Source organism: Spermophilus citellus (genome assembly GCF_964194105.1).
Source record: "Spermophilus citellus genome assembly, chromosome: 10".
Lineage (NCBI taxonomy): Eukaryota > Metazoa > Chordata > Mammalia > Rodentia > Sciuridae > Spermophilus > Spermophilus citellus.
The window spans coordinates 131362640-131375835 of NC_138197.1; the positions used below are offsets into that span (position 1 = coordinate 131362640).

The 13196-nt window shown below is 47.2% G+C and overlaps 1 protein-coding gene across 2 annotated transcripts in view; it reads right to left on the bottom strand.

Annotated features, from left to right (window-relative positions):
- ARFGAP3 (ARF GTPase activating protein 3) overlaps positions 1 to 11527 on the bottom strand; it is a 45604-nt gene extending 34077 nt beyond the window's left edge. Inside the window, exons 1-2 of one of the 2 annotated variants that reach the window (XM_081311121.1) lie at positions 11350 to 11527; positions 6351 to 6469 (exon numbers count right to left, since the gene is read on the bottom strand). In XM_081311121.1, coding sequence (XP_081167247.1) covers positions 6351 to 6469; positions 11350 to 11418 — 188 coding nt within the window. In that variant the 5' untranslated portion in view covers positions 11419 to 11527. The remainder of the gene's footprint in view (positions 1 to 6350; positions 6470 to 11349) is intronic. The other variant, XM_081311122.1, reaches the window with a different exon arrangement.
- Between the last annotated feature and the right edge of the window lie 1669 nt (positions 11528 to 13196).

Genomic DNA, 13196 nt, shown 5'->3' on the forward strand with positions numbered 1-13196 from the left:
AGTGTTCACCTCTCTGTGCCTTCTTTTCCCATCTACAAAGTAGGAATGATGACAGTGTTATTCATCCTGTTGGTGTAGAAGTGAAGTAAGCTAATATCTGAGAGTATGTGGACCTGGCCCTGATAAATAGCTTGTGGCTGGAAGTCCCATCAACGCCATTGCCATTGGTGGCCTGGACACCCTATTCCAGACAGGGCAGGCCCAAGCTTCCCCTGGTGCTCCTAGGCCAGAGGCGTCCATCACAGGTAGCTGAATACGGGCTGCCTTAACGTGTGTCCTCAGGTGAGGCCCTGCCTACTCTGCCTTGCTCTGACTCTGTGACTTTAGTCCTAAGTTCTCTTTACAAAAACGAAGCCCAAGAACTCTCTATGTATTTCTTAGAAATACAGTTCTATAAAAACTAAGGATGAGGGGCTGGGGTTGTAGCTCAGCAGTAGAGCGCTCGCCTAGCACGTGTGAGGTGGTGGGTTCGATCCTCAGCACCACATAACAATAAATAAATAAATAAAATAAAGGTATTGTGTCCAACTACAACTGTTAAAAAAAAAAAAACCCAAGAATGCATTGTTCTTGAACTGAGCTGCCAGGATTTTCTGTCAGAACACTGGACTTCTAGCTCTGAGTCTCTAGTGATAGGAAGAAAGTGAGCTCACAGCGCCTCCTCCCACATGGGGCCAGGACTCCCTGCAGGTAATTTCTTATCTTCAATTTAGATTAGGAGATAAGTGAAAGCAGAGAGTGTAAGAAGAAAGTAAAGAGGAAGGCAAGAAAGGCTACAGAAGTGGGTGTCCCAACGGCTCCCATTACCAACCAGGTAAGCAAGGACACAGGGTCCCCAAATCCCGACAATCCTGAGTCAAAATATAACCTTAAAAACTGTAAAAACCAGCTTCCCTTGAGGCTGCCAAAGTCAGCACTTTTTCTAAGTAGAGGATTTAAACAGATTTCAGAAGCTTATGAAATCAGAATGATCTTGCAAAGTCAACAGAACAGTTTTCATATAATCAAAACTTAAAAGGGAATAAAGTACACAATTAACCTAGACGTGTACTCACAGACAGGCTCAGGAATGGCTTCTGGGCACCTGGTTGTTTGTGTGAAACTGTTCCATACAGGGTCAAGAAAGTGTCCCCTTCTAAACTAACACAATGAGGGCGGCCTCCAGTGTCCCCTGAGCAGGCACCTGGCTGACTGGTAGCTGGGCTGGTTTCCAGTTCTCATGGAGATCTCTGCAGTCTGCCTTCTGACATCCTCGTATTCACCCCGGCCCCTGCCCCCTCCCCACAGAATCATGTGGGGCTCCCATTTCATAAGCTCAGGAAATACTTAAAAGCAAACCTGAGAAGAAACAGCTCGAGGGAGCGGAGCAGCCTGACACTTGGGCATTCCAGAAACACAGGTGAAGAGTTCCAGCCCTCAGAGGTGGCGGGACGGGGCCACTTCAGTTGGGCCCAGCTTGCCATTTCTGTACGCTTCTAACCTGCCTTCACCTGGTTTGCCGGCAAAAGCCATAGTTTATACTTTTCCTTTGTAAAATGTTGACTTGACATTCTACTTACAAAATAACAAACTCCACTTAACACTCCTCCCATGACACACTGTGAACAGTGGCCACGCCTGGGAAATGTGTGTGTGGCTGGCAGGGCAGGAAGAAGGGAGAGGGGATCCTAGAAGAGAGACTCTTGCATCTTACTTTATACTTCGGGAACGCTTGGGACTTTTTTCCAATGAACCAGTGTATGTAATGTTTTTTTTCATCAATAAAAATATTTAAAGAATAGCCATCCCCCAAATAAACCCCAAACCCATGCTGAGTACCTTTTCACCTTTGACTTCTCTTGTCCACATCCTAGACTAGATTATTGCCCTCTGTTTATGCACTGATTTTTAATTGCTGTTTTTGAATCATTCATAAGCAATATGATTCATACACATGTATTTATCTGACCTTTAAAAGACTAGTGGTGAAGCCTGCACCAGCCCAAACAGATCCTGCCATCCAGCCTCCTCCAGATCCAGGCCAGTCCTTCCCTCAACAAGGAACATACCAGAAAACTGCCTGCCTTCCTGGACCAGCGTACTCTGGCAGTATGCTTTAGAGGTGAGGAAGAGGGGGGCCAGATTATAATGGGAGGGAGTGGCAGGGAGAAAGAGGGAAAGAACACCGTCAGCAGAGAAAGGGAGTGTACTAGTTACCTCTGGTCTCAAGCCCAGTCCTCACGTGCTCTGGGCACGCTGTTACCATATGTTAACTGCTATCAATCTGGGGAAAAGTACATCAAAACAAATCTAGACTGGAGGAGTAGCTCAGTTACAGAGTGCATGCTTTGCATGAGCAAGGTCCTGGGTTCAAGCCCCTGCAACTAACTAACTAACTAAATAAATAAAATCTGGTTACATGGGCAATGAACAGTCTTTTTAACAACCAGTGCTGGCAAAACTAAATATCATATGCAAAAGAATGAAGTTGTACTCTTGCCTCACACCATAAACAAGAAATTAACTCATCATGGATTAAAGACATAAATGTAGGACATAAACTATGAAAATACGAAAAGAGGGAGAGCATCATGAAAACGGATTTGGCAGTGGTTTCTCAGATATGGCACCAAAAGCGCAGGCAAAAAGGAAAACAGACAAACCAAACTTCATGGAAACTTAAAAATTTTGTTTATCAGAAGACTTATCAACAGAATAAAATAAACAAAAAAAAACAAAAAAAAAAAAAAAAAGGAGAAAACACCTGGGAATCTTATGTGTGATAAGGAATTAATATCCTCCAAACATACAGAACTCCTAAAATTCAACAACAAAAAGCCAAAATAACCTGATTTTTAAATGGGCAAAGAGTGGAGTATGGTGGTGCACAACTGTAATCCCAGTGACTCAGGATGCTGAGGCAGGAGGATTTCAAGTTCAAGGCAACCTTCAGTAATTTACCAAGATCCTCAGTAACTTAGCAAGACCCTGTCTCAAAATAATAGATAAAAAGGACTGGGATGTAGCTCAGTGGTAAAGCATCCCTGGGTTCAGTCCCTAGTATCCCCCCCAAAAAAGTCGGATAACTTGGGTAAACATGCTTAAAAGAAGATAGATAGCCAATAAGCACATGAAAAGATGTCAACATCACTAGGAAACTGCAAATTGAACTACAATGAGACACGATCTCATATCCATTAGGATGGCTACTATAAAAAATAAGTCAGTGGAGAGTGGCTCAGTGGTAGAATGCTTGCATAGTATGCATGAAGCCATGGGTTCCATCTCCAGAGATGGGGAAAAAAGAAGAAAAAGAAAGACATCGATGGAGAGCATGCAGAAAAACTGGAACCCTTGTACATTACTGATGGGAATAGAAAGCGGAACAGTCATTGTGAAAAGCAGTATGACGGCTTCTCAAGATATTAGAAGTGGAATTACCATCAGATCCAGCAATGCCACTTCTGGGTATGTGCACAAAGGAATTCAAAATAGATTCTTTTTTTTTTTTTAAGAGAGAGAGAGAATTTTTTTTTAATATTTATTTTTTAGTTTTCAGCGGACACAACATTTTTGTTTGTATGTGGTGCTAAGGATCGAACCCGGGCCGCACACATGCCAGGTGAGTGTGCTACCGCTTGAGCCACATCCCCAGCCCCTCAAAACAGATTCTTATAGAGACTTTTTTTCCTTTTAAACAATAAACATTTATCATCAAAGAGATATCTGCATATGCTGTTCACGGCAGCACTGTTCACAGTAGCTGAGATGTGGAAGCAGCCCAAGGTCTATCCATGCTCGATGGACAAGCACACTGCAGTCCTGAATAAGGCAGGGTAGGGAACAGCCCCCGAGTAAGGCTTCTTTAATGTAAAGGCCACTCCATGAAGTTAACCTTCCAAACCTTCCCGTCAACTCCTTTGTCCAGCTGGAAAAGGGAGACAGGACAGCGGGGCAGACCTGAGCGGAGGCCACAGACTCGAGGGCTAACCCGCAGGCTTAACCTTTTCCAATACCTGTTTAGCACAGATTTTGACCAATAGCCTGGGTAGTGTACCAAGACCTGATCAGCACAGCTATTGCTCAGCGCCCCTAGACTAGCACATTTAAGTGGTAACCCTGCGGGTCTGCTCTTGCTGGAGCTCGGTCTCTTTGCTTCTCACTTGAATGAATCCTACTCTTTTAGGCTCACCCTTCCTCATCCATGGATTTCATTCTTCAAATTCACAAGACAAGAACCAGGGAAGAGGAGACAGGCAGGTGGCTGAGGCTGGCTGTTAACACTAGGGGCATGGCCCGCCATTAGCACTATGACATGCTGCTTGGTGGCAGTGGAGGAGAATCCAGCTTTGCCAGTTGCAATGCTTGGAGCTGACGCTGCAGACATCCTCTGCTTTAACAGGTGCTAACACTAACAAAGGCTCCTGGGCTGCACAGGCCTGCTACTCAAGCAGCCTCCACCCATGGACAGAAGCAGAACACTGGTTTCATCTGGAACTCTGGTTTCAGTACATACCTACAATGGAATATTATTCAGCCTTAAAAAGTAAGGAAATTCTGACCTATACTCCAATATAGATTATACTGAGTGACAAAAAAGTCACAGTGACAAAAAGACAAATACTTCTGACTCCACTCATATGAGGCACTTACAGGAGTCAAAATCATAGAGGCAGAAAGTAGAATGGTGATTGCCGGGGACTAGGGGGGACGGAAACAGGGAGCTATTGTTTAATGGGTATAGAGTTATCTTTACAAGACGGAGAGTGAAGGAGATGGCTGGCAGCGGTGGTGGCACATCATAAATGTGTGTACATATCTAGGCATTTACTCACTGACTTACCTATTGATTGAGAGATGGGGTCACACTGTGTTGTCCAGGGTGGTCTTGAACTCATAGGCTCAAGTGATCCTCCCACTTCAGCTTCCTGAGTAGCCGGGACTACAGATGTGAGCTACCACAGCCGGCTCATGAACGTATTAAATAACTCATAACTGTACACTTAAAAATGGTGATAAGTTGCCTGTTATGTGTATTTTACTATAATAAAAAAACCTGTAATACATAAATAAACTTGCCATGGCAACTAAATCCCTCAATATTTACAAAAGAGACAAGAACAGGATATTATATTCAAAATATTTTGTAACCAAAGTGTAAGAAAAAAGGGGAAAAAAAGAAGAAAATGATAGAAACCACAAGAATACAAAATAACTCCCTTTATAAATAATTATCCAGAATTGTATAGCTATATATTTAACTGACAGTGCCTTTACAAGCTGGTTTCTAAATTAACTCCATGCACTAGTAAGGTATTTTAATATATGAAAAAAGAATGCTATGCTGTGATTATTCCTAGATTTTTGTGCCATCACACAAAATGTCGTTAGGAGTTACCACAGATTTTAATCCCACAGGAACACTCGCTCTGTTACAGCAATCACATCGTATCAATACTCCTTAAGTCATAGTAGAGAATAAAACTGCCATGATTCCAAGTAGCCTGGCCAGTTGGTTCTTTCCTTGGAAAAAGAGGTGATAGGAAAGTGGGTGAGCTGGTTGGAGGAGGTGACTCCTCCAGAGACCTGAGCCGTGGCTGCTCCATGGACCCTGCAGAGGGGCCTAGCAAAGGCCGCGGCCACTGACGTGCAGACCTTGCTCAGCTCCAGGCCTTAAGCCTGAACAGAGGCACTTTTCCACTTTTTATTTCAATTTATTTTGCTTCATAGGGTGGCCCTTCCCACCTCCCACTGTGGGCTCTCTGTGGAGAGGGGCCGCCTCTCTTTGGTGCACACAGAGGTCCCACAGTGGCTCCAGCCATACTGTCAGAAGTGGAAGACGACTGGCAGAGGCCGCAGCGTGGCCCATGTCCTCAGGGAGAGAGCAGAGAGGCTCATGTTATAAATATTTGAAATCGTTACTAAAGTCAAATGAAAATCACTTACTCGGACTCTGGGCTATCAGTGTCCTTGGGAGCCAAAGCCAGAAGGGGACGTGGGAAGTGGCACCCTGATATAAGGGGGCTCCCACCTTACCTGAACGCCCTCCTTGGTGTGTAGGAGAGACCCACAGCACTGAAGCCCTCTCCCAAGAGTGTGCACCTCCCACTAATAAAGGGACGGAAGGAAATGTTGCGTCACAGCCTCCATTCTGACTTGGTTGTCACAGTCACAGCCTCGTGTCTCTGACAAAATCTCCACTGTAGATGATACCTGAGTTACCAGGTTACTGAGGGACATAAGACTCAATCTCTATATCTCACAATCACCCTGCCATCTTGCGTGATGTCAGAGCAAACATAATGAAAAAAGGGGAAAGACCCCACATAACAATGGAATCTCTGCTGCCCAGCAAGGGAACAGTCACTTACCGAATGAAACTCAGGTGAACACCAAGTGATCGGTGTGACCCTGAGCAGTCAATGCAGAGAAACACCCCATAGGTTATGCTTGCCCAGCTGGGGTTTTTGGCACCACAATCAAAGCACACCTGAAATAAAAATGTTAAATTCAGTTATTAATTAATTTGTATTAGCCAGATGAGTCACCAGCAGGGTATAGCTCTGGACTGGCCTGAAAGTTGTATTACCTTCATAATCTAAACTTCAGTTATTAGAGAATGTTTCATTTAGGTGTTTAAAACTCTCAAATTTCCACTCCTTTTATATTAGATCTAAGTATATTAATTATGCTATTATTATAGTTAGATGAACATACAGATCAAACTACATTATTATGTACATGTAACACTCTGCATTGAACGTAGTGGAGAATGAGGCTTGTAGGCCATCTCAATTATTACTTATCCAGGAAGCCTCAACAAGGACCCTGTAATCATGTAAATGAGTCCTGCCCAGGGATGTGGACTGCTGGACATGCTCAGCTCTCACCATCACTGGGCAGGGGCTGTATCTCACATGGTAGGTCCTCCATGTGTTCCTTCTCTTCTCAGCCAGGGGTAGCCAGACGGTACCAGTGATCCCCACCCTCATGTAATCTCCACTCTCACTTTACCAAATTGATCTGTGTGACACACAGAAGATGGCAGAAATGATGGCGTGTTGCTTTCAAGGTCCTTCTCTCCCACCATGGGTGGATCACTAGCTCTGGGTAAAGCAGCCCTATCTCAAGGACACTCAGATAACCTGGTAGAGAGGCTCAGGTGCCAAGCAACTGGGGTGAAGGCTGGTTCAACAGCCGGGGGAGTAGAGACCTGCCCACACCACTTGAAGAGACGCTCAGAGGACTGAACCAGCCAGCTAAGCTGTCCCCACTCCTGGCCATCAGACCCCGTGTGAGAGAACATATGTTCAAATGTTCATTGGGGGTAATCTGACACACAGCAACAGCAACATGATAGGTGCCGAGGCACATAGGAGTTGATAGCATCACAGATTCCACCAATAAATACTCGGTTCTATTTCCTGCAAGGCCCCTGCTGGTCTTGAAAAGCTCACTGTGTAGTGAGAGAGACAGACATGACATTAAACTGCCCTAAAGTAACAGCCATTCAAGAGAGAGCCTCTCCTGTGGGGCACTAAACAGCGTGACTGTTGAAAGTGCGCTATTTCCAGAGGCTGGCTGTGACACCACATTGCTGTCAACTGATGCATGCTGTCATTTGCTATCCAGTACTATCCCCGGCACACACAAAGTGGACCCACAAAGATGATTCAGGATGTGTCTGCCCACATGGAGCCAGGGTCCAGCGGGCAAGACAATGAGTTATACGACTGTCTTAGCAAGCAGAGCTGGAGTGCAGGAGGTTTTCTCGACAGGGTCGAGGAGGCATCTGGGATCTCCAGAACAGTGATTGGCATAAGCCTGCTTAGGACATTCCCTGTGGCATAAGCCTGCTTAGGACATTCCCTGCGGGGACAGCAGAGGTTTGGTGTGTGTAGCTCTAAGAAGGAGAGTTTGAGAGTTACTTCTGAATGGTGACAAGGATGGCTATAAGAAGATGGCAGTGGGTTCCCAGATTTGTGGCATCCGCCTCCCACCCCTCACCCAGACCTGAGGAATCACTAAACTGCAGCTGCAGGGGGCGGGGCCATGTCCATCTTGTTCTCCTGAGCTTAGCACCAAGCCTGGCACACAGTGGCTACTATTAAATGGACAAACATGGGGCAACAGTGTGTGGGTGAGGGCTGGGTCCTGTGGAGGTCCGAAGGCAGCTAGAGAAACAGGTCTAGCACTCTCAGTGCTGCCTCGATCTCCTCTGTGAACAGAACCCAGCGCTCCCAGAGAAGGGACTGCACTGTGCTTTTTTTATTTGTTTGGTTTTTGGTCCTGGAGATTGGATGCAGGGGCACTTTACCACTGAGCTACACCCCCAGTTCTTTATATTTTTTATTTTGAGAAGGGTCTTGCTAAGTTACCAAGGGTTTTGCCAAATCGCTGAGAACTTGTGATCCTCCTGGCTCAGTCTCAGGAGTCGCTGGGATTATAGCATGGACCACTGCATCCAGCTAATCTTTTTTTTAAGCTGGCTTCTCACTCTGTTGCCAGGCTGGCCTTAAACTCCCAGGCTCAAGAGATCCTCTTGCTTCAAGCTCCTGAGTGACAAGGACTATAGGCATGCACAACCATGCTGGTGCAAAGTAGATCTCTATCATATATAAGGGGAAAATATTGGATTCCATATCCTAAAAGTAAACCAAGTTGTTTAACTGCCTTTCATTAATCTTAGAACTTTTATAAAACTCCATTTTAAAAATGCTTATTGTTGTCTGACTCTTCCACATCATTAAAACTGTTTTTCATTTTTGTTCAGGTAATGGTTTCAAGATCAAGAAATAAAATAAACTACTGTGAAACATTACCAGAATATATTTTTGCAAATTGTTTTAAAATTTTGTTATAGAACATATAAAAATTTCCAATGGTATGTTCCTCATGATAAAAAATTTAAAATAGCTGACATTTACGGGATACTAGTCATGCATGTATTGCTCCAAATGTCCCATCTCATCTAATACTTAAAATAGTCCTTGAATTAGATTCAATTCATATCCTCATTTTCAGATGAGGGAAATAAGGCACAAAGTGGTCAAGTAACCTGCCCTAGGTAACAGAGCTAGAATAATAGAGTCTAGATAATTTATAAGCCTACACAAATCCCTCAAAATTATCTCTTGGTATAATGACAGACTTCATCCTTTCCCTTTGATGAATTTTTTTTTAATATTTATTTTTTAATTCTCGGCGGACACAACATCTTTGTTGGTATGTGGTGCTGAGGATCGAACCCGGGCCACACGCATGCCAGGCGAGCGCGCTACCGCTTGAGCCACATCCCCAGCCCCCCCTTTGATGAATTGAATCAAAGAGAATACATCTTGATATGTACTGAGATAAAGCAGATAAAAATATTTTCCACTTTGCTAACTGCAGATTCAGTCTTGTCTAGTAATGCAATAACCATGATTACAAATAGATCAATCTGAATTTGAAAAGTAAGAAATGGGCACTGGAAAGTTCCTGGAGCCTTTCTCCTCTCATTCTCATACATCAAACAGACACTGCCCTCAATAAACTACTTCCTTCCTCATTTCTCTTAGGCTATCAAAATAAATCTCTCTTCCACAATGAAGATTTAAAATGTACTGGGCACAGTGGCGCCCGCCTGTAATCCCAGCGATTTGGGAAGCTGAGACAGTAGGATTGTGAGTTCAAGGCAGTCTCAGCAACTTAGCAAGACCCTCAGCAACCTAGTGAGACCTTGATTCAAAATAAAACATAAAAAGGACTGGGTGCCGTGGCCATGCCTATAATCTCAGCAGGTCAGGAGGCTGAGGCAGGAGGATCCCGATTTCAAAGCCAGCCTCAGCAGAAGCGAGCTCTAAGCAATTCAGCAAGATCTTGTCTCTAAATAAAATACAAAATAGGCCTGGGGATGTGGTTCAGTGGTCGAGTGTCCCTCAATTTAATCTCTGGTATCCAAACCCCTCCCCCCAAAAAAAGGGCTGGGAATATACTCTGGGTTCAATCCCTGGTACCAAAAAAAAAAAAGAAAAAAAAGATATAAAACACTTAAATTTTGTAAAATTCAGAAACTTTCTATGCCATCACATTAGAGCTCATAAGCATACTCATTAACAGCTGTTCCCTTTGGATGACAGTGGGGACCAGATAGAACCTTAGGAAGGGTGGGGTGACAGGACAGCCCTTTGCACTCTGCAGGTTCCACTCTCCTTGTGATCCTTAGAAGGTGTCACCTTAGCCCCATGTGTCATCATTATACCTCCAGCCAGATGCTGAAAGTTGTAAAAGTTGTACAAGATGTGGGGGGGAGAACCCTGGAGACAAAAAAAAAAAAAAAAAAAAAAGGAGTGTGTGTTGGGGGGGGGGTGCCCTATCTCCACGGAGAGCCAAAGGGAGGAAAGAGAGGGTCTGTGGTGGGATTCCTTAGGAATGGAAAAGAGTGGGAAGCCACTGAGAGATGGCTTAGCAGTGTTACTGGAAAGGGAACCTGATGCTGCCACTCAGGAACAAAGTGAACCAAGAGGTTCCAAGGGCTTCCCCCAATTCCCTGGAACACAGTGAAGGGAGAGCCATGCTTTCCCAGTACCCAGTTCCACCAGTTGGAGTTTCTGACCCCTGGGACCTGCTAGGTCCAGGGGCCCCTTGTGTCACTTGAGCCCTCCACTTGCAGCAGCCCTAGTATGATTAATGTATGCTCCCAGCTCTTCTCAGAGACGCCCTAGGAGCTGGCCCCAGACCTGGCAACTCATATTTGTCCACTACCCACCCCTCTGATCAAGTGTCAGGAACCCACAGATGCCCTGGCCTCTTCCTCCCAGGACCCCCAGGTGCCAGACCCAGCCCTCTGTTGGATCCCTTAGGAGCTCTGGCCTCCACCTCCAAGAAGCCCCCTTCTGGGAGCAGAAGCCCAGGTGCCCAGTCCCTGCCCTCGGTTGGAGTCCCCATGTGTTCTGGCCTCCATCCCCTAGGAACCTCCAAGTTCTCTGGTCTCTTCCTCCTAGGACCACCAGGTGCCCAGCCTCTGCCCTCTGTCGGAGCTCTCCGGTGCTGTGGCCTAGACCTCCCAGAAGCCCCCAGGTGCCTGGCCCCGACCCCCACGTCGGAGCCCTCAGGTGCTCTGGTCTCCACCCGGCAGGACCCCCATGTGCCTGGCCCGGGCCTCCACCCCCCACCCCGCACCGCCCCCTCCCCACCCCTCCCTGGCGGGGGCTGGGAGCGGCGCGCCTCCGGACCCGGGCGAGGCCCCGCTGCCGCGGCTCCACAGTGCGACGTGTCACAGGCCGGGCCGGCTCCTCCTCCCACGGCTTTGGCCAAGGCGCCCGCAGGGGCCGCCCGCGGTGTCCCGCGGCGAAGCCAGGCAGGCCCGAACACGCCAGGCGCCGTTACCTTGTTAGTGGGCACCGAGCGGAGGCGCTTGAAGATGGTCAGGATGTCCTGCTTGCTGGGGTCCCCCATCGTCACCGGAGACCCGAGGTGCAGGGGCCCCACCGACCGGGAAGGACCGACCAGGAGCGGTTGCCGCCTCCTGGAAGCTGACGGAGCCGGGGGGCGGGGCTGCGCACGACGGAGGCCCCGCCCACGTCCGGAGCGCACGCGCCGCGCGCCTTCCTAGGGGCTCCCGCGGGCCCCGCCTCGCCCCCGCCCCGCCCCCGGCGCCGCACGCGCGTGCGCAGGAGGGTCGCGCGCCCTCTACATGCCTTCTCCCGCCCTCGGCATCCCGCGTCTGCACGCGGTGTGGCGGGACGAGGCTTTCCGGGGCTGGGGCTCTCACGCGCACGTCCCCGCCTGCTCCAGCATTTCGGCTGGGTGGTCGCCGTTTCGCCTGCGGGCTGTTTACGAGGCTAAGGTCTTCTCGCGGCCTTCTCACGAGAGCCGCAGATGTAGCTCTGCAAATGGGGCAAAGGAGTTGGGGGAAGGGAAGGGCAGCCCTCACACCGGTTGTCGCCGTCGCCTTCTTTTTTAATTTTCCTGCTCCTGCATAAGCTAAGCTTCAAGTAGAAATCTGTGCTGGAAAATTAGTTCTCTTGAAGCCTGGTGTCACGTCAGTGAGGACGTCGTGGTCCTCCTAGAGGCCCAACGTGCACCTCCAGCCAGGAAGACCCCGGGACAGAAGCTTGACTTGTAGCCTCCGCCCCGTGGGCGCGCTGGCATTTTTAGCCAGAGGTTGGAACTGAGGTGACGCTGGGAAACGCGGCCCGAGGTTGGGGCCCCTGTGGGAACTAACAGGTTTTGCCATCAAGTACAAGACCTAGGCGCCGGTCCCAGTTCATCCAGGTGCTTCCGAGCTCCGCGGTCAAGTTACTCTAAAAGCATGGTTTGCTAGTCTCCACGAGGAAGTTCCAGACAAAGCAACTGCCCAGCAGCCCCAAGAGCTGCTTCTGGGTGCAGTTGTAGAAAGGCCGTGGGGGAACCTTCCACTCCCAAAGCTGGCAGTGCTGCCTGGAGACCCTGCGGGGAAGTGGCGGATTCACACGCCCAGGGCTGGACCTTTTCCAAGGAAGGAAAATTTACCACCTTCCAGAACAGTGCATTACTTTTGCAAGACAGCTCTGCTTGAAAATTATTCCTTACATTCATAGTATATAACCGAGTAGTTTGTGCCCCTTCGGTGCCAGTTTGACTCTATATAGAATGCCTGACATGTTAATGAGGATCAGTCTTATCTTTCCTGATAGTAACAATGGTCCCATTTATTATTTGGAGCTGAGATCTTACTAAGTTATACCAGATTAGGGTGGAGTATTGTCCATGCTCCACTCTAGAGATTCTCCAGGGTAATTTTAAAAGGGCAATGACGTGTAGACAGAATCTACAGTAATAAGGAGGTAGGCAGGTGCCATTTGTACAACCTTCATTTTCTTTTCTTTCTCTGATTAAATATTCATGGAACTTATTGCCACCTAATAGTATGTAGTATTTTATTTGCTTGACTGTCTGCCTCCTCTCAATGGAATATAAATTTCTTGAGGTCAAATGCTTTGTCAGCTTCTCTGTCCCCAACATTTAGAACAATGCCTTGCACACACTGTGTATTTAGTAAATATTTGTGGAATGGGCTTGTAGAAAACTATAAAATAATAATGAGAGAAGGCTAATATTCTACGAAATCATAGTAATTCTCTTGAGCCCACCAGAGAGCTGAGATTTCAAGACAACCAAGTAAGTGGAGTTTCAGAGAACTAGGCCATGAGAACTTTCCACCAGTGGCAGAGCAGAGAAGAAGGTGTCTGCCA